The sequence below is a fragment of the Zeus faber genome (assembly GCF_960531495.2).
Source record: "Zeus faber genome assembly, chromosome: 11".
NCBI classification, from domain to species: Eukaryota; Metazoa; Chordata; class Actinopteri; order Zeiformes; family Zeidae; genus Zeus; species Zeus faber.
This window is the reverse complement of record NC_137205.1, coordinates 17416102-17442533: the sequence shown is the minus strand read 5'-3', so window position 1 is coordinate 17442533 and position 26432 is coordinate 17416102. Positions and strand designations below refer to the sequence as shown.

General features: G+C 43.9%; 3 protein-coding genes across 5 annotated transcripts; all 3 read right to left on the bottom strand.

Moving 5' to 3' along the window:
• Positions 1-1250: 1250 nt before the first annotated feature.
• Positions 1251-6289, bottom strand: LOC307237051 (galectin-3-binding protein A-like). Of its 2 annotated transcripts, XM_080009661.1 has the most exons (6): positions 6205-6289; positions 5929-6026; positions 5346-5552; positions 3075-3206; positions 2658-2940; positions 1251-2539 (listed from the first exon to the last, which is right to left on the bottom strand). In XM_080009661.1, exons 2-6 carry the CDS (start codon positions 6005-6007, stop codon positions 1432-1434), a joined length of 1809 nt encoding a protein of 602 aa, XP_079865787.1. In that variant the 5' UTR covers positions 6008-6026; positions 6205-6289; the 3' UTR covers positions 1251-1431. The 2 variants fall into 2 exon arrangements, with proteins under 2 accessions (XP_079865787.1, XP_079865788.1); XM_080009662.1 differs by lacking the exon at positions 5929-6026 and having other exon boundaries at positions 6205-6264.
• Positions 6290-6471: 182 nt separating this feature from the next.
• cant1a (calcium activated nucleotidase 1a) lies at positions 6472-20098 on the bottom strand. 2 transcript variants are annotated; one of them, XM_080009146.1, is made up of 5 exons: positions 19625-20098; positions 18816-18909; positions 7920-8588; positions 7635-7838; positions 6472-7433 (listed from the first exon to the last, which is right to left on the bottom strand). In XM_080009146.1, the coding sequence occupies exons 2-5, from the start codon at positions 18820-18822 to the stop codon at positions 7063-7065; spliced, it is 1251 nt and encodes a 416-aa protein (XP_079865272.1). In that variant the 5' UTR covers positions 18823-18909; positions 19625-20098; the 3' UTR covers positions 6472-7062. The 2 variants fall into 2 exon arrangements, with proteins under 2 accessions (XP_079865272.1, XP_079865273.1); XM_080009147.1 differs by lacking the exon at positions 18816-18909.
• A 2009-nt stretch (positions 20099-22107) lies between these two features.
• syngr2a (synaptogyrin 2a) lies at positions 22108-26432 on the bottom strand. Its single transcript, XM_080008817.1, has 4 exons — positions 26229-26432; positions 24620-24857; positions 23666-23802; positions 22108-23360 (listed from the first exon to the last, which is right to left on the bottom strand). Exons 1-4 carry the CDS (start codon positions 26325-26327, stop codon positions 23157-23159), a joined length of 678 nt encoding a protein of 225 aa, XP_079864943.1. The 5' UTR covers positions 26328-26432; the 3' UTR covers positions 22108-23156.

Genomic DNA, 26432 nt, shown 5'->3' with positions numbered 1-26432 from the left:
CTGTCGGAACTTAAATATCCCCAAAAAAACGCCAAACTATATATGTGTGTCCCAATGACCCATCATCTTTCTGTCTCTCCTCAGAGTTCTGGACGCTGTGCTTTGTCTTCGCCCTGTGTGTGTGTGTGTGTGTGTGTGTGTGTGTGTGTGTGTGTGTGTGTGTGTGTCTCTACTGTGTTTACAAGCGCAACCTGTCCACGGGGGAGGGGGCGGGGCTTATGTCTATATCGACAAAGGTGATTGGTCCGAGGTTGAAGGTCAGCGATAGATCATCCAAAGTGATTGGCTTTCTGTTGCAACGTGCTGAGCGTGGAAAGGAACGGATCTGCGGAATTTTTTGTTTATTTTTCTTAATCAGAATTGATTGAGTGTAATTTCTTTTATTTATTTTATATTTACCGGGAAAAAATAAATATGGCGATAATTGTCTTTATCGTTTTATCACCCAGCACTGATTTAAATTGCGCTTAGAGGAAATTATTTTCACCGGACATTATGATTTTCCCGGCCAAAAACTGGCAATTTACGGGGAACACTGACGCCATCGCGAAGAGAATTCAACATTCAACAGAATTCCTTCCTACCTTCAGTTCCTCCACCCATCGCTCACTCTCTTTTCCTCTGATCCGGGCCTTTCATCCACCCCACGCTGCAACCTCAATTTAAAAGGGGGGGCGGTAGCTCAGCAGGTAGACCGGGACGTCTCGTAATATGGAGGTCGCTGGTCCACTGATAGTATGCTGTCACGTCCTTGAGCAGGACACTTAACCCCTGTGTGCTCCTGATGGGGGCATCTGTCAGTGTATGAATAATCACAGGTCGCTTTGGACAAAAGCATCTGCTAAATGATGATGTAATGGGTCACCCTGCTTTCACCCTCTGTCCATTGGTTTAAGCAGCACCTAGAAACTACTCTTCGCGTTTGAAAATTGCTTATTTTCCTCTGCATTTTTACCTTTGCTTTCATGACCACTGATTGTTTTAATTCATCTTCCATCATGTTTCTTTCGACGCTACTTGCGCAACACCACGGTGTTATCCCTGTTTTAAAACGTGCTTCACTTATTTACTTACCTTTCTTGCTCCTTTATTGAGCCGCTCAAATAGGACTTTACAGATCACATATGCCCTGTAGACCATCAACAAGCCCCTTTATTTTGGGTAATCCGTGGTGAAACACATTAGGTGTAATGAAAATACATTTTGACAAGTTGAGAAAATGAGACAAAAACAACACTAATCATCTCAGATCATTTGAAAGCTTTATGAAGGATTGCTTGCGTATGTAACATTTGTTTGAACAAAACTCAATCATGTCAATGATACAAAGTGTAAATTGATCATTTCATAAAAAAAAAAATAATAATAATAATTTGATGGGAGAGTAATGATTTAATGAAGCCGTGAAACACGTGAAGCGCTGTCCCGGGCTCAGATATATTCTGGTCTTACCACAAACCAGTATCCGTACTGGTTATTGGGGCAGGGGTAGGTGGGACCCTTGCTCCCCTCAGCAGACAGGTAAGTCATGTCCTCCTTGAAGTCCTGGATATGAGCGATGAAAGCTCCTTGGCACATCAGCAGGAGGCGGTTGCCGAAGCGAATGCCGTTCTGGTACTGGCTTAGGGAGGTTTCGGCTCTCAGCCTGGCAGCGGGGAGCGACTCGCAGCTCAAACCTCGGTCAGAACAATCTCTTTGGCTCGAAAGGACGTTCGCTTCCCATCGAATGATGTTGTTCTTGAAGATCGCACTGCCGTGGGCAGGGGTGCTGAAGAACCAGCTTCTGCTTCGCGAGTATGGAGAGCGAGCGGTTGGTATGTAACGTTGGTAATTGTGGCCATAACGATTCCTGTGGGCATAGGAAATTGGTGGCGCTACCTGAACAATCTCTGTGATGTCCGTCGAAGCAATGGCAGTGCTCCACGGCTGGTCCGTGTAGATCCTGGGTTGGCAATCAAAGTCCTGGCCCTGGAAGGTCGAGCTGTTCTTCAGCGTGCTGAATGGAAGAGCATTCACTTGAAATCCTCTCAGAAGTTTGTCCCGGAAAAGACTGTAATGAGTCTTGTAGAGTGTGGAGGTGAACTGCAGATTAAAGAGCTCCTCAGCGGTGATCATTGGGAAACGGATGTGGCCCAACAGAGCAGTTTGACTTTCCAGACTGGTCGAGTTGCCCATTTGGGAAACCCAGCTCTCCAAAGAAAGTAGAAGGAAGGACTCGTTTGGCACCACCAGGTCCGAGCGGGACAGAAGGGCTCCGAGGAGTTCCGCCGAGAGGTGGCTCCAAGCAGGTGAGCTGGTCAGATTTTGGTAGTTCCAGGCCAGGTATTGTAGGCAGTTCTCTTGAAGCACCAGGTCGCCAGTTTCCCTCGAGTACTCATGGAAGGAAACCTGGGTGTGAAACGTAACATCCTCCGGAAGAAACTTGACGAAAAGTCGGCCGACCTCCTCCATCACCTTCTTCGCTCCAAAGACCGAGGCCATCTGGTGGACACACTGAGCGGAGGAGATGCTCACTTCTATCTTCCGGGTATAAACATACCTAGGAAGGGTCATATTATCAAAATGTGAAACAGCGGATTTTGAAACGACTTATTGAAGCAGCGGGAACCCTTTGATCGGAGACCATGCATTTCGAGCTCTAGTACAGTTGTTTCTACCTGATGAAGGAGGTGAGGTGTGGCTGGCAAGCCTGGCTCAGATGGACAGATATGCTGCTCGCGCCCTCCGTGGCATTGAAGCCCGGGAACCGCGAGACGATCATTTTGTGTGCGCAGACTGTGGTGGAAGACACCTCCGAGGTCCCATTCTCGTCCTGGTTGCCAGTGAGACTCTCGGAGATGATCAAGAAATCACAGCTTTCCCCACTGTCAAACAGACGGCCCAGCTCATCAGACAGACCGATGCTATGGTCCAGAGAGTGTGTGGTATCGTTGATGGTGCCTGAAAGGGAGAGGGATTGAAATGGACGTTGACGAAATGAACCGAGATAGTCATTATCAAACCGCTGAGAGATGATAGTTCCGCTCAACGCTTATGACATTGTGAGTGAACGGATTTGGGTTTAGATGACATACCTGATTCACAGATAACTCCTGCATCCTCCTTGTGCCTGCAGTCTGTCACTGCCCAGCCTTTGAATGAACAACTGGACAGGAACTTCTCTGTTCCCTCACACTGCATATCATCCAGCCAAATGGGTCCAGATCCTGGAACGGAAGAAAATCATTGTGAGTAAGCGTAAGCTTCAATAATTTAGAGGCAATGGTGTTATAACCAAAAGAGTAACATAATTGCAAAACTGCAGGTTCAGAAATAAATTGAAATAAAGCTGCAGGCAGAAATACACGGGTCCAGTTTAGTCGTGTTTGGTACGTATTGCAGTTTCCCGGGTTCACCGAAACGCAGCGCGATTTTTCGAGGTTTAGGTTGAACGCCACATGGGCTCACCCCCCCGGGCTGTCGTCTCCTGGTTGCTCGTTTCGCAGAGCAACTGCTAGGCGGCCGACACTGCCCAACCCTCCTGTGTTTAACACAACCGTCCATGTTTGCCTGGAAACCAGATCTTCTCATTGTTATAAGTCACCGTGTCGTCTGTGGAAATAGTGCTGCACTCTCAGTGACGGACAGGTGACCGTTTGGTGTCGGGGCAATTATGACGCAGTGACGGAAGTGTGAGCGTTTGATGCCGTATGGGGCAACAATGACGGAGTGACTGATGACGCGGTGATGACTTCCTGTGATTATTTATACTTTTCCGGGTCCTAGTTTTCCGATGCCTTTCGAGTCCATGAACCGCATCATGAACTCGCACAGTTTGTATCTTACGACTTCCATGTATCCCGCAAAGTGAGGAAGTGGCACAACGCTGCATCCAACACAGGGGAGAACAGAATGCCTTCATTAACAAAAAGAGCAAAAGAGATAAAATATCAATGGAAAAGCCACTGCCGACGTCGAGCAGGTAAGACGATACACAGACACCTACGCACGCGCAGTTTGTAACCGCTACAGGGCGGTGGCACCTACTCCACGCACCTCGCACGATGCAAGTGGGTGTTTGGAGCCACAACCCGCACGTAACTAGTCCAGAGTATAATTTATTATATATAATTTATATAATTTCCCTGGCAAATAAATAACTAAATATAGCCAAAATAGGTCATCCTGATATCCAAACTCTGCCATAATATATTGTTTTGTTATGTTTTTTCTTATTGGAACAAGTTTATTAATGATAGGCTATAAACTGGGAGAATATTTGGGTTTGGCCCAATCAACATTTAATTACCAACAAGCAGACAGTCACTCATGAAATAATCCTTCATCGCTACTTAAAAAGTTTACAAAAAAATTATAACGTTGAGGATTTGGAAGGATTTGTGCTGTTTTATAATCGATAATATTTATTTTTTGTATTTTGGAAAAAGGTATTACTTATTGTTTGCTTAAAGTTTAAAGTTTGTCGTTTACGATTACGTTTACATTTTACATTGCTTTCGGCAACATTCTTTATACATAGATATTAAAAAGAAACCTTCATTTTTATGTTAAGCTATTACTGCCCTCACACAACTGATTTTGAGTTTTAGCAATAAAAAGGCCATGAACTGGCAAAATGACGACGCCCTTTCTGTGATGCTGTTCCCCTATCTGTTCAGTAATAGCACACACACACACACACACACACACACACACACACACACACACACACACACGTGGAAAATCCAAGTGCAATGATTTCTCAAAAAAAAAGAAAAGTATAATCCCTGATGTGCAATGTGTCAAGATATGTGCAATACGCTTAGTACTCTGGTTCCTATTTATGGTGTTTTTTACTATGTGGTGTGGGACTAATAAAGGTTTATCTTATCCCATCTTATCTTAATAACACAAACCCACTCATGCATTGTTATCATGCCTGTATTATTGTATACATATTTATTCAACTAGTACAGAATATACCATCTATATTTACATTATACTTATATTAATACCCACGGATAATACCCAAAACCACGGTGCCACCTCACCCTGCCGGAGCCTTTTTATTGATCCTGTGCATAGAACAAGTTTTGTAAATTCTATATTTCGTTCTTTCGTTTTTACAGTTGAGCAATGCAACAACACAACAATGTACCAACCCGTGTGTATGAAAATGTACTTGGCCGAATAAACCGATTCCGATTCTTCTGTTTGTATATCGTTATGTGCTTTTAATAATACGTGAACAAATAAATACATGAATTAATTAAATAAACCCGGGCTGTAACAAAAAAAAAAAAAGGAGAAGTAAATAGCTTCAACGCCCCTTGGTGGCGGATACTGGCAAGTACACCCAGGTTCACCTTCTCCGTAGGCCCCTCCGATGCCGACGGACTGGGCTCCGGGGAAGTGCAGCTGGCGGCACACCACGCCGGCGTCCGCCAGGTCCCATTCGTCGTCACACACGGAGCCCCATCTCCCGTCATGGTAGATCTCCACCCGGCCCTCCGAGATGCTGTCCGAGCCGGCGAGCCTCACTTGGCCCTCCTGCGGCGGCACGTCCTTACTTCCTGGTATTATAATAATAATAATAATAATAATAAGTGTTAGATACTAATTATTTCTCGGAGTTCCACACACTAAAACACACCATCACTTTGTATCGACACCAATTACAAATGTTATTATTATTATTACTATTATTATTATTATGCCTCTTACAATGCCCCCACAGAGAACCAACAAATGTCATTTTACCAACATCTTTTGTTCTGAAAACGACATCATGTGTACAATAGGCGGAGACTTTGCGTGGGTGTTCAGCCGAGGCGTGTTCATTTTCTTCTCATTTCTAACTTCTAAATGAACAAAATCGCAAGAGACTTATCACTTCAGTTTTGAATATTAAGCGCAGTAAGGAACAAAAGAAAAACCAGTGTGACCTACTGAACAGGCTGAAGGAGCTCACTGGCGACACATGGAGAAGCCAAAGCCACAGCGCGTACTTGGTCCCAAGCGTCTGCATTTCTGATAAAGAATTTGCACTGAGGCAGAAGAATATCATGGTTCAACCCCCACAAAAAGCTCAAATTCATACATTTCAATGTAAATCGACCACGACTATAAAAACACCCGATCAAGATCGCTACTTTTATCTATGAGCGGAAAAAAAGGGGCGAATACAGTTGTTAATGCAAAGCTTATGTAACGACGCCACATTACCTCCAGCTTCTTCCAGGGGTGTCCTCTTCTAAAGCAGATCTTTCCTAATACACTTCTGATCACAACCCAATCCTTATAAAGCTCCTCCACACCCCCACAAATAACAGGGGGTGGGGGGGCTTCATTTGAGTTTCTGGTTTCGTTTCACACTATGGGGAAGAAGGTTGCACAATATGGGTCCAGTTGAAACTTGTTGAGGGCAAATTAGCTGAGTCAGTCCTAACCGTAAACTTATCATAAACAAACGACGAGAAAAAGCAATTTCCCAAAAGAGATTTGACTTTTACTCAAAATCACCAGACATGTCATGAAGTTACATACGATTCCCTGTTCACGGAAAGAAAAAAAGTCCTTCATGCGACATTTGGAGTTGTGAGGACAAAAAGATCGGTCCCCGTTCGGTTTATACAGTATACAGTTAGACCAAAGAGGATGAGAACGTAACATCTTCATTCGAGTGTGTGGTATGTGCACGGTATGCATGTAAATCGGGCGTCACAGTCTTCTCTAATCAGACATTTGTACATTCATTGTAAGGAAGGCTACAGTACTCTGCAGGGACACCATTTGGCAAGTAACAAAGATTAAAAATATTATCGCTGGCACGTTTCCATTTCCCGGACGGGCCAAGTCCACAACAGACTCTGCATTCTCCGAGCAGTCATTCTAACGTCTTATAATCACATTGCAGAGGCTTGTCGTCTCAGATTCAATGTGAGACAGCAGCCAACCCTTTCCCCCATCTACTGTAGTTGGATGGAAAAAGCAGCTTTCACTTATACAGTAATCCGACTGTAAAAGGGCAGAAAACCACATCGGGGCGGCCGCCAAGAGATAGTCACGTCGTCGCGCCCCCATCTAAATGAATTCCACACCCTCATATTTCACGTCCCCGATCTTCGTTTCCGGCAGGAGGACGCGTCCGTCCAGGGCGAAGGCCGTGATGTACGTGGCGACCTTCCCGGCGTCCTCCTCGGACTTGAGGGCCACGATGATCTGGTCGCCGGTGTCGGGGACGAATTTAAAGGAGGAGAACCCGTGCGTGGGGTTCTGCGGACCCAGCCGGCTCACCGTGACGTCCTCGAAGTCCGGCGAGCAGCTGAGGACGAGGTTCGAGCCCCGCCGCTCGTCGGCCGTCTCCTCGTAGCGCTCCGTGCTGGCGCGGCGCGGGAGGAAGAACCAGTGCTGCAGGGCGTGGCTCCAGGCCGCCGACTCGTGGATCAGGTAGCCTGAGAGGACGCGGATGGATACGCGGTGTTAAGTCGCGCTCAAAAGGCAAACGGAGATATATACAGAAAGCACGGGCGTGAACTGAAAGGGAAATCCGTAAAAGGCTAAAAAGTCAGCACAATTGCACTTTAACCCCAAAAGGAAATGACACTCCTTGTAGGCAAGGCGCTTGTTGGGAAAACTCTTTACATCCTCCTCACCTGGTGGTTTAATCCCGGCGGCCGACTTCAAGAAATTATATTTGGGAACCCAGTTCTCATGCTGAATGTCCCCTCTGTAGCCCACAATTTTAACCCACTCCGGGTTGTTGTTGACGAACTCCCCCGAGGTGGTTGTCCACTCCTTTCCCAGACCCCCGACGTACAGGTGTTCATCCCTTACTGCCAGCCACTCGGCTTTGAATCCTATCCGGAGAAAGAAATTAGTCACAATTTAGAGGGCTTTCCATACATTCATTGACGTCGGTAGGAAGAGGCAATACACACCTTTGGCAACGCTCCCATCACCGTCTGGTAGAATAACCCAGGGCACAGCCTTGTCACCGTCAATGTGGTAGACGACACCGGTCCTGTCATCAACGCTGTAAAGCTTCCCGTTGAACGCGACCAGCTCTGAGAGCTCCATCCCCCTGCCTTTCTCCGCCAGATGGCTCTCCAAAACCACCTTGTCCGCATCCCATTCCACCGCTACCTTGTCACCGCCCCGCGAGACGAACAGGTGGCCATGCCGCAGGTAGCTGAACCACGTCAACTTCTTCTCGCTGAGAGAGTTGGTGTCCAGGTCGGCAATGACGGCAATGCGGTAGCGGGTGCCCTGCAGCGTGCGCTCGGGGGCACTCAGGGGATACGTGCGATTGTAGCGGGCCTCGCTCTGCCTGGGGCTGGTGCGGCCGGCCCTCCCGCTGGGCGAGCTGTAGGGCTGGGGGTTCAGTCCGGGATTCAGGTGCATGAAGATGAGGAGCACCAGGGCCACGGCGACGGCCGCCAGCGCGATGGGCCGACACTTCAGGCGGAAACGGGGGTCAGTGCTATTGGTCATAGAGGCCAACATTGGGAGCCCTCCGACAGAGATGCGTAGAGGATTCATAGAGTCATTGTGCTTCAGTTGAGAGATGCCTGGGGAAGCAGGCAGGACGCATTTGGACCTGGAGGGGCCTACAGAGAGGAGACAGGGTGAGCATGCAGGTCATAAATGATGGGGCGTGGTCATGATGGTGACAACATACTATCAAAACTAGGGGTGCAACGGATCACAAAACTCACCGGATCGCATCACTGTTTTGAGTCACGAATCGGATCATTTTTTGGGATCAGCAAAAAAATAATAAATAAATAAATAAATACTTTTTTTTTTTTTTTAAGGGGGAAACAAATATAACTTTGCTTTCCATTTATTCTGTAAAACACTTAAAGCAAGGAACTTTTAGCCATGGGTTTGAATAAAAACAACATTCCAGATGTCCAATGTTATAGAAAAAAAACCCGTAAAATATATAAAATATTCAATACTAAATTGTTATATTAATATGATTAGATCTGCCCCCAGTAACTGAATTTAATTTCAGTAACAGTATCATGTTCAATGTCTCACGTTAATAATAAACTAAATTTCAAGAAAATCGCTTGAGAATTAAGCGAGGTACAGTCATTGTTGTAGTTTCTCTATCAATACACGATGCGATTCAGACTTTTTTTTTTTTCCCAGCACTAACCCTATCGAGTCTTGATTTGTAAAGAAAACACTTGTTTTTCAATTAGTAACTTTGAGGCCAGTCGAGTTGAATCAAGATAAATAATGTTATATTTTTGTGGCTTTGTGGTTTCAAAGATAAAAGAAACACTTGGGACCTGTAGGAGTATTTTCAACACACTGCAGGTGTGTCTCTTTTCTCCACCCACTGCGTCAGTTCTTCTCTAATCTGACTTTTTTCCTCATTCAACTCATCGAATCACAGCATTGTGTTCCTGTTAACATTATTTAATTGTAGCAACTCGTTGGCTGGGAGTGGGGAACGAGAGCCAGGCTTGAGTGTGAGCCAGTCTGTGTTTGGGTGTGGTTACGGCCGACAGTAGCCTCTGTTGTTATTCAATAAAGGATCTGGACTACAGCATTATCGCCCCTTGTGTTTATTATGATGTTACCTTTGATATCACAATCCAGATCATATCCATAAGGCTAACTACTCTTTTACCGCATACCCCCACTTCTCACAAGCTGCCAGTCTCTGTTCTGCCCCAAGTGGACAAATCAAGTCCACTACGATGGTTCAACTTTGCAATTGAACCGCGGTTCACATGCGAGCTGAACCATGGGGGGTGATCCGTACGGATCACGGATCAACCGCGATCCCTTACGCCACTGATCAAAACATATGCAAGGTTTTTTGTTTGTTTTCTGTGTTTTTCATGTTTCAAAAGCACAGATGATTTAGAAGTCAGGAATATCTTCAGTCAAAATAAACAAAAGTAAACAAAAACACAGACACACACACAAAAAAAAAAAAAGCTTGTGGATGAAACGTGTGCAGGAAAGGGTGACATGCACACAGTGTCCACACGCGTGCATGTCAATCATCAATGTCCTCAATTGATGTAACCAGTAACAATAGGCGGCAGGAAGTGTCCACAGTTGACAGGTTCCTTCATATAATCAGTTAAAGCACTATTCAAATATATAAAAATACTTAGAACGTAGAGACGTTAAAATAAAACACTCCAGTGCTCACAATAGAAGGCAACAGGCCATGTCGTTTTTAAATCTACCTAGCCGTCACAGGGCAGTCCGCTCCGATGGAAGCTCGCGCCAGCGCATGCCAATGCAGAACCGGCCGAGCCGGTAACCGATATTAAACGTTTCCTTATGTTTCGAAAAAATTGTTTTGAACGCCTGGATGAATACCCTGCCAGCCCCAAAAGGTCACACACACCCAATAAAAACTATCATTACTTGTAAAACAGCTTTCGGGAAACTGTACCCGAGTTCTCTGACAACCTGCAGGGCAGTCGCCTCTGATGAAAGGCTCTTTCATAATAGGGTCGCAGGTCAAACGGCTGCCCATTACGGCAACAACCTTATGGCCTGTGCTCTCCATTAGGTACTGTACCGACAGCTGGCTGAAAACCCATCGAGAAATCATTGTTTTTTGTCACACAGCAAAGTTAGAATAAAATGTGCCTAATTACACCGGTAGATATAATACAAACAAAACCCTCAAGTTAGATGGACTTATATGCTGAGGATTTTGTGAAGCATTTCTACGGAGTCCCTAAAGTAATGGCAATCGGCCAGCGCCAACAAGAAAAACCTGAATCATGCCTACCCCTTCTTCTGCTTCTGCCAGAGGACGGAGCCACTGACATCTCAAATAGCACGCTGTCTTCACGATAGACTGCCACCGACGGCCATCAAGGACATTGTCCGCACAATGACTAAGGGTTCTTACAATGGTGGTGAACTTTGACTACACTTTGAGTATTACCGTCAAGTCCAAAGGGGCAATCTCCGGAGGCGGTCCACAACAGCCCCGTAGGATTCTGCTTTTCATTCCCTCCCCGCCAAGACGCTCCAAACAGCTTCCGTACTGTGTCTGAACTCGGGTTTTACGGTCACCGCTTCCGTCAAAACGAAACGTTTTTGTTGCCGGGAGGCGAAGACTCCCTGACCTGACCAGAGACCGTGATTAGGACTTCAAACCCACACATCAGAGGTGTTGCTGTAGTGGGGGTGAGACAGATAGTGTCCTCGTTTATAAGATTATATTGTTAGGCGACGGATTCAATTCTTCCCTCCCATTGGAATTGATTCGGACGAGATTTAGGTCAAAAGTCGAAAAAACGCAAACAAATATATTTCTTTATTTTTCTTATTGGCATTATTTTGGCCACCAGATACAATGAAATAGTATTTGTTTATTTAAAGTATGTAATAATATTTAATATATCCTTTCTCTGTCAATGTGTACATTAATGGAGAGATATTAATAGATAGTTATACAAATAGCAGGCTCCTTCATATAATCAGTTAAAGCGCTATATATTAATACAATGTACCAGTACACAGGAGCTTATAATACTATAATAACAACAACAACAACAACAACAGACATTCGCCATAATACAAGGGGAGTATCCACATACACGCAGAAGAAGCACGGAATGTAGAGATGTTATAATCAATTCATCCAGTACTCACAATAGAGGACTTCAGGCTGTGTCGTTTTAAACATTCCTGGGCCTCACGGGGCTAAGAATGAACACCAGCCCGACGTCTTGCGATGAACCGAACCAAATCAAAGACACCTAATCAATGTCCACAGTCCCTTGCCTCTTATAATCTTCACTGATCATTAACCGCCTTCCCGTCTCGCATGTGCAACCACAGCCGGCGTCTCACGCGGTGGGCTCTGGCCGCGCGAGATCACAACTCGGAGGCTCTTCACAAAGAGGGTTTCAGAAAAGGTGTTGGCCGACGCATTGTCCAGGATGTAGGGTGACCGCCGACAGTATGTGTGTTTACGTCTTAAGGGGAGGGGGCGTTGCCGCTGCCGCCAAATCCCGCTTTGTGTGTATATGTGCGTAACCCCGTGTAGTGTTTTGTTGTTGTTGTTGCTGTTGTTGTTGCCGCCGCCTGTCCAAAGGCTCGGCTGCTCCTCCCACTTCCTGGTTGGCTTCTTCGGTGATCCCGGGTTGGAGAGGCACCCGGTCCAGCACTCCAATCCGGACGCTTCAATTAGGGAATTGAAACTGCAAATGTTTGACCCGCTTGTCAAGGCCGGGGCGGCTGCGACTTAATGTGCGCAGCTCCGCCACTGTGCCGCCCTGCTCCTCCCCCCCTGCCAGACAGTGTGGAGACTCCATGAAGGCTCCATTTAAATCTTAATTGAGGCACTAGTTGGACCACCTGGGCCGGGTTTAGGGTCCTATTCAGCGCGCACGCACACACACACGCACACACACACACACACTCTTTTTCTTTGTTAGACACACTAGGTGCAGGGGTTCTGTTTTGACTGTTCTTGGTTGTTTGGCAAGGTAAGAACTAGACACTGAGGCTTTATTTTCCCTTTTTGTTTATTTTAGATAAAGATAGGTGTAGCTCTTGCTTTAAAGAGGCCACTGTTTTGCGATATTTGGTTATTTGGCCGCTTTTTTTCTCCCCTTTGTAGCTCCCCTCTCGTGTTTTGTGTTGAATTCCTTGTTAATAAATAACTTTTATGTTACGAGCTAATACCGGTTTTATGTCACTTCCTCTTTCCCATACTGAGCTGGGCTGTAACACAAAAAGAGCCAGCAAGCGTTTCTGAAACTTTTCCAAACATTGTTTTCCTCAACAATTGTTCCGAACGTCTGGAAACCTTTCATGGTTTAGATGTTGTGCAGTGCCTCAAAAAGATTCAAGACAAGAGTGAATTACTTAAAGTCAGCGCTTCATTTGCGAAGTGGGGGAGGCCGTCGCACGGAGAGGATAGTGACAGTCTGTCAGTACCGAGTCTACCTAGCCATCATTGTGTGTGTGTGTGTGTGTGTGTGTGTGTGTGTTCCAGCTGAATTAAAGCATTGTTCTTGTAGTGCATCATTTACGAAATGATTACCAAAAGCAAGCACAATGACAGCCGCTTGGCCAGGCTGTTGTGGCCTTGGTGTGAGAAGTGGCAGATAGGGGTTAAAATCGGCAGCGTCTCACATGCCGTTTCTCTCGCACTTTTTTGTATTTTTTTTTGCATTTTTAGAGCTTATTGTGCGTAATCACCGGCTGTCATGACATTTCACTGCATATTTATAGGACCGTATGTGACAAATAACCACCAGCGACAGACTAAATGAAATATGTTCAAACCGTTTAGCCATGCAAGGTGAGCAACGATGCTTTTCAAATTGCAAGGGGTGAAGTATGTCGCAAATGACATAGTACAAATAACTTTAAATAACCTGTCTCCAGGTCCTATGAGGTTCCCGGACAGATTTGATCAGTACCACAGTGACTGCCCAAAGGTCCAGCCAGTTCCAGTCATGTGACCACAATGTACTTCAGAGGAATTCCATTATAAGCAGCTTTTATCAACACTTGGGCGATTTCCAACCATGACCATGTGGAAAAACAAAGATCATAAAGTATGAAAACTGGTTGGAAAACGCCGCTTATTAGGCTGGAGCTAAAACGGTTACGATAGACAACAATGATTAAACAAAACAAAAAAACAGAGACGTACCTATGATTACCAAAAGCAAGATCCCCAAACTTCCAGACGCCTTCTATATCTGTCAGCTGCTCAGAAAATGAATAATGAATAATGAATAATAAGTCACGCAGCAGGTTGCTAACGGGACGATGCCGCTGCAAACAGGATACTGGGGCAGGACGGGTCACCTGTGTGCCGCGTCCACGTGGAGGCTGGGAGTGGCCCATGCAGGGAGGGAGCGAGGGGCAGGGAATATGAACAGGTAGAACAGGATATACGCCGCTCGTCAGCTAGAGCCGTGGTGAAACCAATATTCTACAGACCGTAACCTGAACGGAAAAAAAGTAAAAATAAAAATAAAGGGCGTTGAAAGATAGACAGTAAAAAATAATGTAGGCTGAAGTCAAAAGTAAATCTGGTAAGGAAAGGACGAACAACAAGCACGCACTGAAGACTAGATTTTTGATGTGATAACTATATCCTGGTGTTCTACAGAAAATATTTGAGACTGAGCGTGTGGGCCGGTTATGTGTTTTTTGGCTGTGTGAAGGCACACAGCCAAAAAAAAAAAGACCATCATTACTTAAATAAAACAGCTTTGGGAACTCTACCTGAGTTCTCTGACAACCTGCAGGGCAGCTGCCTCCACTCAAAGGCTCTTTCATATGAGCAGCCCGAGCAAACAGCAGCCCATTATATATATATATATATATATATATATATATATAAATAATGTGTGTGTGCGCACACACACACACACACACACACACACACACACACACACACACACACACACACACACACACACACACACACACACACACACACACACACACACACACACACACACACACACACACACACACACACACACTCCCCATTATCTTATTCACACCTGACATGGTTTTTGCAACCAGAGAAAATCATATGGCAGACAAAATCTAAATGTAAAACTACTAAAAATTTGCAGTTATGGAATATGTGTTTGAAAATACACCTTGTGTCCTTTTTCCCGTCAATGAGTACATTAATGGATATTCATTTTGATTATCTTCATACCATCAGTGAAAGCACTATTCAAATATATAAATATAATGCTCCAGCATAAAGAAGCTGAATAACAAGAGACACTTGCCATAAAACAAGGAGTGCATCTACATAGCAGCCCAAGTCAGAACGTCTACGTGTTAAGATAAACAAACCCAGGACTCGCAATGGAAGTAATCAATCAGGCCACGGCATTTTTAATCTACCTGACCGCCACAGGACTTGATATGAACACCAGTCTGACCCGCCTGGTGGCACGGGGACAATCCAGAATATCTTGGACACACCTTATTGTTGGAAGGCTTGGTTGGTTGGTTTATTTCAAATGCATTGTTTCCCTAACGTAACTAGGCACACCCCGCTTAATCCAAAGCAGTCCTTTGGTATGCTCCGACTTGGCCATATTGGTTATACGGCTGCATAGCGGGGACATCGGTACCTCGTTTGGAACATTTGGAAATGGGTAGAGAATACCCGGGCTGTCATAAATACTTCACTCAAGTGCTGTAGGGCTGGGCGGGCAGGTGGGGAACAGGGGAAATTTGCAACGGTTTTAAACCTGTGTTGTTCTGTGGAAGTATTATAGTCACGGGACACTGAATCAGAATCAGAATCTTTATTTCGCCAGGCGCATTTACATGTACTAGGGATTTGTCATGTTGATTATTGCCGCATGTCTATAGACGATTAGCATTACAAAATGAAGTCTTTCAAAAAAATAAAATAAAATAGGATAAAAAGTAAAAGAAAATGAATAAAAAATAGTTACAAATCAAATACAATTTGCGCAAACAATACAATACGCAAACATACACAAATAGCCAAATGAAGCCAAACAAGAATAATCAAATGTATGAAATATATAGAATATAGAATAGAATATAGTCAAGTCACACTTTATTTATAGAGCGCATTTCATACTAGGGCAACACAATGCAGTTTACAAAGAAATACAAAAAAGAAAGCAATAACGTAGTTGTCAGCCGGTCATTACAAAAGAATGCCCCTGAAACAACAGCAACAACAAAAGCAACAACAAAGACAACAAAAACAACAAGAAAAGCGACTTCAACCACAGTGGCAGCAACAGCAACAGAAAACAACAACAGCAGCAGCAACAACAGCCACAGAAACAGCAACAACGGCTGCAGCAACATCGACACCAGCAGCAACAACAGCAGCAGCAACCTACACGCAAAGACGTCATCGGAACTGGAAGTGGTAGCTCTCACCGGAACTGGAAAGGTCACTCAGGTTAGAGATGGTTAAGTCGAGGTATAAGGTTACGTTAAGTTGAGGTATAAGGTAAGCGAGAGTTAAGTCTAGGTATAACGTATATACCTAAACCACCAACAACAGCACCAGCAGCAGCAGCAGCAGCAGCGTCAACACAAGCAGTGTCAATACCAGCAGCAGACAACAGCAGCAACGAAAACAGCAACAGCAACAGCGCACAAGCGAAGACGTCACCGGAACCGGAAGTGGTGGCTCTCACCAGAACCAGAAATCTCCTCATCTGTATTGAGTCAACAGTGTGTACCATCTCATCTCAACAAAGTAAAGCACAGAAAAGACGTCACCGGAACCGGAAGTGGTAGCCCTCACCGGAATCAGAAATTTCAACCGTGTGCACCATCTCATCTTAATCCAGTCACGGTCCTTTAATTAGTGTCCCAAAATTACGGGTCAAGTTTTTCATCCTGACCTCGGGAGGGAGATCCTTTTGACTATCTCTCCGAAGACACACCCTTCTTATAATCCTCCCACTGTAATATCGCAACAGAAACTACAACAACAGCAACAGAAATGGCAGCAGTAGCAGCAGCAGCCACAAAACAACAACAACAGCAGCAGCAAAATCAACTCCAGCAGCAGCAACAAGAAACAACAGCAAAAAAAGACAACAGCAACGCACACGCAGAGAAGTCACTGGAACCGGAAGTGGTAGCTCTCACCGGAACTGGAGAAGTCACTCAGGTTAGAGACGGTTAAGTTGAGGTATAAGGTTAGATGTGTTTAAGTTAGGGTATAGGGTTAGAGATGCTGAATTTTAGCCATAATGTAAGCGAGGGTTAAGCTTAGGTATAAGGTTAGCAGCAGCCACAGCACCGGCACCAGTTACATAGACAGACAGACAGACAGACAGACGTCAGTCAGTCAGTCAGACAGTCATAGACTGTAGCGAACAGCAAGGTTTTCAACCCGCTTTTAAAAGTATTCAGTGTGGTGGCCTCTCTCAGGTCCCTCGGTAGGGTGTTCCATTTACTTGGGGCAGAGATACAGAAAGCAGCTTCTCCTGCTTTAGGGTTGGTACGAGGGATAGTTAAAAGACCACTGCCTGTGGACCTGAGAGTTCTTGCTGGTTCCTGTATAATTAGCATTTATTTTATATACTGAGGTGCAAGGCCATTTAAAGCTTTATATACAAGTAGCAGAATCTTAAAATCAATTCTAGTTTTGACGGGGAGCAAATGTAGAGATCTAAGAAAAGGCGTGATATGTTCAAACTTTTTTGTCCCAGTGAGAACGCGTGCAGCCGCATTTTGAGAACGTGAGAACGCTGCACAGCTGATTTCGGGAGGCCGGTGAATAGGCCATTACAGTAGTCCAATCTACTCGTTATGCTGCAGGGAATATACCTGATTGAAGAGAGCCGTTTAAAATTACTAATACCTCATGTGCTAGGCAGTTAAAAACTGTTTTGAAAAATGTGGTAGGGAGGGGGTCCAGGCAGCAGGTGGAGGACCTGAGCTGGCCAACAATATCGTCCAGTCTTTTTACGTCTAAGGGGATGAACTGAGACATGGCAGCAGTCACATTACTGGGGAACTGAAGGGTAGGTTTATTTCTGGATGTTGAGGCACTATTATTCTGTCTGATAGCTATAATTTTGTTACTGAAGAATGTAGCAAACTCCTCACATTTTTCAATGGAGATCTCTGACGGGGTTGTAGATGGTCGATTAATAAGTCAATCGACAGTGAAGAAGAGCACTTTACTATTGTTGAGGTTTTCATTAATGATTTTAGAGAAGAAAGACTGTCTGGCCTGTTTAATTTATATATTGTATCAATTGAGTCTATCCTTGTAAATTTCATGATGAACCTGAAGATTTGTCTTTCTCCATTTTCGTTCTGCCTGGCGACACCCTCTCTTAAGCTGCCTAATAACTGCTCCATTTCTCCAGGGGGCTTTTTGTTTTTCTATGTTTTTCGTTTTAACAGGTGCAATCTTATCAGTGATATTTTGTATTTTGGAGTTGAAGTTGTTCACAGGATCCCCAGTTGATGATGCCTTGAACAGCGGTAACTCATTTACAATTCTCTTAAAAGGTTTCAATGGTATTATTGTTAATGATACGTTTTTTTAATTGTTCGGGTACCCCCTCTGTTCTACAGGAAGAGCAGACACGTCAAAGAAAATGCAACAGTGATCTGAAATAGCAACATCCATGACAGAGGGTACAGTGATATTTAGTCCTTTTGATATGACTACATCCAGAGTATGCCCCTTATTGAGGGTGGGTCCAGAAACATGCTGAGTGAGGTCAAATGCCTCTAATAGGGTAATGAAGTGATGAGCATCTGGGTCTGTTCGATTGTCAACATGAATATTAAAATCATCTGAGATAATTACACAATCATAATCCGCGGAGACCTTGGACAGCGATGATTCAAATCGGGGCACTGCAGTTTATAGATATAGCAAGGTGTTCAAAAGACGTGAATTCTCTGAGGAGGATTTCCTTGCAGGTATAGACATCAGAGAAGACAGCAGCTATTCCACCGCCTCTCTGGTCAGCTCTAGTGGTTTGGATGAACTTGAAATTAGGAGGTGCTGTTTCAGTGAGAGCGACTGAGCCATTTCTATCCAGCCAGGTCTCAGTTAATAGAGCGAAATCCAGGTTATGAGTACCTATAAGCTCATTAACTAAAAATGACTTGTTAGTTAGTGACCTTACGTTTAATAGAGACACTTTCATTGTTCTGGGTGCATGGCTTTGCGGGGTACTGAGAGTTTGAGTCTGTACCGGTAGTAAATTGTTTAGATTCCTGTATGTTACAGGGAAGTTACATAATTTTGGTCTATGGTTTATAAGTACAGGAATTTGTAGAGCAGAGTGACAGTCATTAATGTCAGAGTGGATCGGACTCACCAAACATCAGCAGCGAACAGAAGATTTCAGCGTGCGTTCCATGTTTAAGGCGAGGAGGCGTGATCCGTGAACGTTTGGATGAACTCCATCATGTCTGAAGACGTTTGGACGGTTCAAGATACACAATGAGATCATATGCACAAGATAGGTTACTGGTATAGATTATGATTATAAATAACTCTATGTATTTCGATAGCATTATTCATAATCACCATGAAACACCTCATTGAAATTAAAAATGTATAGCAACAGAACCCTTGACACCAGTGCAGCACTGGTGGAAGTATCTATATCTGTTATACTAAGCCTATTATAATAACTAGCCTTCGATAATATTTTAGGGGTTACTGGTGCTTTCTGCTTTACACACAAGGAATATTTCAAAATCATTAATAATATTCATAATAATCTACATTGTACCAGCCAGAGCCCAGACGATACCTAATCTCACATCGCGATATCGACGTCCGATCGCTGTACCACACACTGCCCGCTACGCCCCGCGTCAAGAAGGAGGATTGTTGATTGGGAAAAAAAAAAAAAAAAAGTTGGTAGAAAATATTTTTGGGTCGTCCGCTGACAACCGTTCCTTGGTGTACTTTACGTTACATGCAACATTCTTTTGTATTTATGTGGCTCTCAGTTCCTCTCTCTCAACCGCAAAGATGCGAGATAGTTAACAGTTCACGGCGTGACGTCACGTCACAGCTCAAGGAGAGCAGACATCTCTGGAGGAATCTGGTAATTATTATCATTATCGTTACTATTATTATTATTGTTGGTGGAATACACAGTTGCCCCTAACTTACCGAAGATGTTATATCGGCGATGCTAAGTCCGGCGGTGTCCCCGGTGGAGTGGGGCATGTCGCTCCGTGTCTCCTGCTCCTCGTCGCCAGCCCCTTCGTCCTTCATTACTTCCGGGATGATGCGATGACGTCAGACACGCGCATGTATTTATTTACTTGCAACGCCGGCGCGACGGCGTCCAACACGCTTTTCGTTGACTTGTTTTGATGGCGGCGTTTCACATACATGAGCAACATTTCCACTTTCCACTCCATTTTCCGTTTGCACCACGAGTCCACTCCCTACGTGCTTCTCTTTCTTTTAAAAGTCGAATGTTTCATAAAGTCGGTAAGTCTTCAAAATATATATATAAAAGCATAATATTATTTTCCCGTTACACAGAATGAATTAAAGAAAACCAATGTATTATTTTTTGTATTTATAATAATAATAATAATAATAATAATAATAATAATAATAATAATACTGATAACCAATATGGTGAAAGACATTCCCCTAATAAACATTTTCTAACCAAACGAAAAGACGTGTGAGATGGAAGATGTTCCTTCTGTGAACTACACCCAGAAACGGTCCCGCAGCTCACTTTTGGCTGTGTCATTTTTTTGACGTATATTCTGCAAACGCATTCACGTTTTCATTGTTCATAACAATTTCCTTTCCTCCAACGGGATTATACGTGGCTGCTGTGAATATATATATATATTTTTTTATATTACAAATTTACTCTTCAAATTGGCAACCCCCCCCCCCCCAAAAAAAAAATCTCTTAAAATAACTTCACACACTTTTCAACGTACACTTTCTTTACGGACATTAAACCGTTCATTTATTTTTCTTTTATTCGATAGTGTATATGCACGCATAGGACAAACGCAACATCTGTCACGTCAGATAGACGTTACGATGCTGGGTTCCCATTAAAGGAAGAAATAAATCGGAATTCCAGTTAAAATCCGACCTCCTAATTCTGGAAAGGTGCGAACGGTAGAAACGGCTTGCCGTGGAGAGACGGCCACTCGGGATGGGATTTCGCGGCAGGTCGCTCGGTTTTTTTTTGGTTTGTTTTGTTTTGTTTTTGTTTTTGTTTAATTTGAAAACACGCCTAACTTCGATCTGATCTGCTCGGGAATAACAGACCCCGGTCACCGCTTGTAGAACGCACAAACTCGCCACACAAAACGTACAGCGGGGCGTCCATTTTCTCCCCGACAATCATTGCCAGTGCTCGGAATGACAGAATTCTGGCATTACAGTGGCGCGCAGCATGATTTGGTGATATCGCTCGAAATGACCTTCTCTTTGCCGATGATTGTTTTTTCCCTTCTTCATGACAAACTATGTGAGCTTTGGTTAGTGCTTGTTGCTTAAATTGTTGTCGGCGCCGTCGACGTCCGTCAACTAAACGCGGAACAGGCCGTTTTCACGGTGCGTTCCGAGTCTTAGAGAATGGGGGGGAAAAAAAACAAAACACGTTTCGTAATCCCGTCGCGTATACCCAAAATGTTACCTAATATGTTCAAAGTTACATTTATCGATTTTATATCAAAAGGTGTCTGGGACGGAAAACCTCGCGGATGTAAAAACCTTTATTTTTATTATTATTATTATTTTTTTTTTACAAGTTTGATGTTAAAGTTTTGCATTTAAAGCACCGTTAAAAAAAATAAATAATACTCTCTACGAGTGGACCATCTGGTGCGTTCGAGGGTCGTCGCGTAAAAGTGTCAATGTGTGCATTGTTCGCGTTCTGGGATATTCTCGGTGGAATCAAGTCAAACTGTGACTAGAATAGTTTGACTACACCTATACCACACCTACTCGAGTTGGGGGGGTGGGTGGGTGGAAAAAACAGCAAAAAAAACAAACCGATCGTGGACCCGCCGGTGGTGCCGCCGCGGCTGTCAAGCCTCAGCCTGAGGACGGGGAGTTAACCCGTTGTGTCCCGGTCCATGTTTATTGCAACAAAGGTAGACGTTCCAGAACTACCACGCAATTAACAATGATTATCTAATTTACACCCGACGCAGAATTTGAGCAAGCTGAGGAAAATGATGTGGTCAAAATGAAACACTAAAACATTAATTTGCATGCTTCAGCTATGGAATATGTGTCAAAACGCGGGTATCCTTTCATGTGTACATTAATGGGTATTCATCTTGAGATATACAATCCACAAAAGGCTGACGTGGCTCCTTCACATAATCAGCTAAACCGCCATGCAAATATTTGGCGAAGGCACATTACCCTCACGGAAAGCCCCGTTGTGAGTAGAATGAACAGAACATGGCTCACCCACTGTTTCAGAACGTGTCGTTTTTATTTGGCAAAGATCTCGTAACACACAGTACACCCTGAAATACAGTTTAAAGGGAACTAGTCAAAATAGTTAGAATGAGCAAATGCCGTCTCAGTTGTGTGGCACAAGACAAAGAGAACACAGCTCTGAGCATCAAAGGCACGAATACCAAGTATGATTGTCATTTCCCACATTGTGAAGCTTGAACTGATCAATAAAGCTAATAAATACACCATCTTTCATTTCAGAATATTGTATTAGCGACCCCCCCCCCCATACAAACTGTGGTTGAAAACAATAAAAAAAAAAAAAAAAAAGGTAAAACCTTCGAAGGCTTGCATATCTGTTCAGAGGTAGCATACATACAAGTCATATGTGGAGCCACCCTCAATACAAAACAAAATACACCCTTATATACACTGACTGCAGCAGTATGTTATCCAAACACTCGAAGCACATATACATTTTTGCCTTACGCAATATGCTGCCTCAAAGAAAAATAAAAAATAAAAATCAGTGCACAAAAGCCGTTTACACGTTCAGTGGTTTACTGCATTGTAAGGCACCTATGTCGTTTTGTCAAAAAAAAATTTTTTTTAGACACTAACCAATAAATAATGAATGGGTTTGTGAACACTGACCCAACAACACAAATGCCTTTATGCAGGACAGTTAATTTTCAGCACTAAATACCAGAATTATGTCAGTTGAGTTTGGCACATGGGTTTCATGAGGCATGTTAGGCACAAATTCAGTGGGGGGAAAAAAACAAACAAACAAAAAAACAAAAAAAACAAACACGTATTAGGTTGTTTTTTTTTTTGTTTTGTTTTGTTCCTGCAAATGAACAGACCCAGACCCCTTGTCTCAAATAAGTGTTTGATATAACAGCACGAAAGTGGTCCTCTTCAAAAATCAGGGCAAGAAGTCGTAATGTCTGTTTTGGTATAGATGTGTCCCCTCTGCTGGGTCAAAAGCATTACATTTTAATATCTGTGTACATCTATTCTTGGATGTAGCCGTAAATCTATAACTTGTAAATTTTAATGAAAGGCAAATAAAACAATAAAAAAAAGTAAGCCATCCTTCATACTTTTAAACAATTAAAATAATAGCCTTTTTCAATGAAAACAATCAGTATGGAGTGCAAAATAGTCTAATTAAATAAACCATTGGCAACTTTTTAATTAAAAAAAATATCCTGTTTGCGTCACGTAGAAGGACCCCAGGCCTTTAGTACGTGGGAGGCTGGTACTCCGCAGGACGGTCCTGGTTGGGGGTGAAGGGCGACTGCTGGTAGCCCTCTGGACCACTGCTGGGGTATGGCGGATAGGGCTGCGGGAACGCATTTTGGTCACTTGCTGGATCTCTGTAGTCCTGGTCCAGGTTACCCACACCTTGACGATATCTTGCATAGGCCAAGCAAGTCAAGATACCCTGAGAGGACAGAGGCACAGCGTTAAGAAATAACACAATTTGAGTGTTAAAAAAAAAAAGTGCAAACAGAAATCCGTCAAACAGAGACTCACACAACTGTGCATCTAGTTTATCCGGCTTCATTTTGGCATTTCAATATGAAGTTCAAGGACTTTCAAGTACTTGAGCACAAAAGGGGCCATTTTCAAGGTATTCCAGTACATACATTTCTGCGGACGAAATTCAAGGACCTCGTGGACCTGATAAGAGCCCTGGTTTATGTCCTGTTGCAGGCAGGATTTGGGTGACATTAAGAAAAGACTCACCCAGGTGAGGATGGAAAAGAAGGAGAAAGCCACGACGGCTCGAGCGGCATCAGCGGCCACGGCGGCCGTGTCCGTGGTGTTGGACCACTGGTTGGTGAGCACGCAGAAGCAGATGAACCACAGGAAAGTCCAGACTCCTGCAAGAATTTGGTTTGTGGAAGAAAAAATAAACAATATATGAAACTAGAATTACCACGTCACGGTTGTATGCCTCCGGCAACCAGTCGAGTCGTGGTTGACATCCACGTCTGTCCAGACTCATAACGTAGTGAAGACTTTGAAGGAATTTAATGAAAGGTATTCAGTGTATTTTTTGGTGAAATGGAAGTTATTACTATATTGACAAGTATGACTCCAGACTATTACTGACTACTATGACTTTATATATAAATTTTTTAATATTTATATTAACAGTTTTTTAGAGAGGAGCACAGAGGACTGATGGAGAGCTTCGTCACATGGTGCAACGACAATCTCTCACCCTCTCTACAACGAGCTGCGGCAGACTGGCAGCTCATTCAGCCGCTGGATGGATCATCTCAGCCAGGTGTACAACAGGGTGACCAAAATCATGTTGCTGGCGCGGAGGCATAAAAGCAGTTTATAGGGGCAGGAAGTTTATTTCAAGCAAGAAATAAACTTTAAGAAATGTAACCTTTTGTAAGCTGTTTTGCTGCTGCGGGTAACTCATACAATTACAATTTCATATTCTATTCAGAGATGAAGTTTGAAAGGCATATTTTTCTGTTGTTTGGCCGTTCAGAGGATCAGCACAGTTTGAAACGCCACCAGATCACAAAAGCACTGTCATCTCGAAACACAGGAAACAACCACCTGTCACAGACTTGGGTAGGCACCAACTTCCTTTTGGGTTTAGGATAAATAACTGGTTCTCTTTTTATGCACCTTATCCAGCCCATCTTGTGGCTTCACGCTAATGATAAAATAACTCACCAGAAAAGACCAAATCGGCAGTAACGATGTACTTTCTCTCTTTGGCATTGCTGATCTGTGGAAAGTAGGCATCCAACATGATGAAGATGACGCTCGCGAGGAAAGCCAAAACGCCGATTCCCACTCCATAACTGCAGGCGCTGTCGTTCTCATTGAACATGCACTTGGCATCTTCTTTTGTGGATTTGTTGATGTATCCTTCTCCGGTGATTGTGGCAAAAACCACAATGGAAAAAATCTGCAAACGAAAGACAGATAGATTCATTAACATTGTCCGCATTGTCTAGTCCGCTACGGTTTTACTGGAATATCATGGCTGTTTTAAAACCGAGGACCACATTGGGAATAAGTGCTTTCATTTTCATTTTACCCTCTGGGTTTTCTTCAGGCTGCCTGCAGGTATCAGAGTTAGATTTAATATGTTTTAAGACCATTTCTAGACAGATTTTTGGACAAATCCTCCCTCTCGTCTTATTCAATTAAGGGTTATGTATTATAAAAGTATTTTTTTGGAATACGGCAGAGGTAGGTATTGGGTAGAAACAGGAAACTTTATGAACTAGATGACTCTATGAACTGTATTTATAACAGTTTCTTTTAGGTCAGATAATCCGGTAAGTGATTAGGTATTGGGACATATCAGTAAACCATAGAATATATATATATGCATAAATAAAACCTGATCAAATCATTATGTTTCAATTAACACATGATAATATATATTTTGTAGACTAGACAATGACTTTTAGGGCCTAATATTAGGAAAACTGAACTTAAGACATTTTAGGGACCTGGAGGCACACTCTTTGAGAAACAACAACCAAAATAAATGTAATCAGACAGACAGATAGCAATTGTATGGCAGGCCCACAGCTCCACTGGAGCGTGTGTGCGGCCTGTCACATGACTAGCAGGGGATTACCATGTGTTCGCGCATTGCTGAGCGGGATACTGCGGTGCGAATTAGATCTGTTAAAAAAATACTGACGTTTCCTTGTATCACGGTCCCAATACATGCACCTGTTGGATGGCAGAACCACTCAGCACGGTAAAGATTGATTATATTGTATGAAGTTCCCTACATGAGGTTTTTTGTTTTTTTTGTGTGTGTGTGCATTATTTTATTCCATGCGTCCGTGAGCAACTCAATGCATTCTTAAAGACCAACGCTCAGGGTGAAGGTAGGAAGCACAAGAGTGGCCTCTTGTCCCCGGCCTGGAGACACAGGTGTAAACAAAGACTAGTGTCAACAAAAACTAGTGTCAACAAACCCACATCGGCGCAGCACAACGGCCCAACAGGTGGTGCAGCGACAGCGACGTGACGTTAGCTTCGCTCACAGTACAGGCACTAGTATCATTAGGCGCGCACACACACACACACACACACATACACACACACGATGATGATGATGATGATGATGATGATGATGATGATGACGACGACGACGACGACGACATGTAACGAAACCGCTTTGTGCGACTGACCCGTTGACAAGTCTTTCTGACATTAACGGAGCTCCGTGCCACAGCTCGGTTGTGACGGCTGGCTAACTCCAGCTAGCTTCACCTCCGATTAAAAAAAAAAACAACAAAACAAAAACACTCACCCAGCTCCAGAAGCGCGTTATCGTTTGGGGTTGCTTGACGAAACTGGCCAAGTCGAAGGCCCCGCCAGCCAACGAGGCCCCATAGGCGCCGCTTTCCATGTTTTCTCTTTCGTTATCCCCCCTCCTGTGGACGGAGAGAAAAACAAAAAGAAGAGGCGACTCCCGCTGGCCCGCAGTGCTCCGTGGTGTCCTGCCAGCACCTCG

What these genes read in the sequence shown, in the direction of transcription:
- LOC307237051 (XM_080009661.1), bottom strand. Translation starts at nt 6,007, where the DNA reads ATGCAGACGCTTGGGACCAAGTACGCGCTGTGGCTTTGGCTTCTCCAT. An exon ending in GAGCTCCTTCAGCCTGTTCA is followed by an intron (nt 5,553 to 5,928) that starts GTAGGTCACACT and finishes TTATAATACCAG; the next exon opens with GAAGTAAGGACGTGCCGCCG. An exon ending in CGGAGGGGCCTACGGAGAAG is followed by an intron (nt 3,207 to 5,345) that starts GTGAACCTGGGT and finishes CTTCCGTTCCAG; the next exon opens with GATCTGGACCCATTTGGCTG.
- cant1a (XM_080009146.1), bottom strand. An exon ending in TGATGGGAGCGTTGCCAAAG is followed by an intron (nt 7,839 to 7,919) that starts GTGTGTATTGCC and finishes TTCTCCGGATAG; the next exon opens with GATTCAAAGCCGAGTGGCTG. An exon ending in CGCCGGGATTAAACCACCAG is followed by an intron (nt 7,434 to 7,634) that starts GTGAGGAGGATG and finishes GCGTCCTCTCAG; the next exon opens with GCTACCTGATCCACGAGTCG.
- syngr2a (XM_080008817.1), bottom strand. Translation starts at nt 26,327, where the DNA reads ATGGAAAGCGGCGCCTATGGGGCCTCGTTGGCTGGCGGGGCCTTCGAC. An exon ending in TGCCGATTTGGTCTTTTCTG is followed by an intron (nt 23,803 to 24,619) that starts GTGAGTTATTTT and finishes AAATTCTTGCAG; the next exon opens with GAGTCTGGACTTTCCTGTGG. An exon ending in TCTTTTCCATCCTCACCTGG is followed by an intron (nt 23,361 to 23,665) that starts GTGAGTCTTTTC and finishes CTGTCCTCTCAG; the next exon opens with GGTATCTTGACTTGCTTGGC.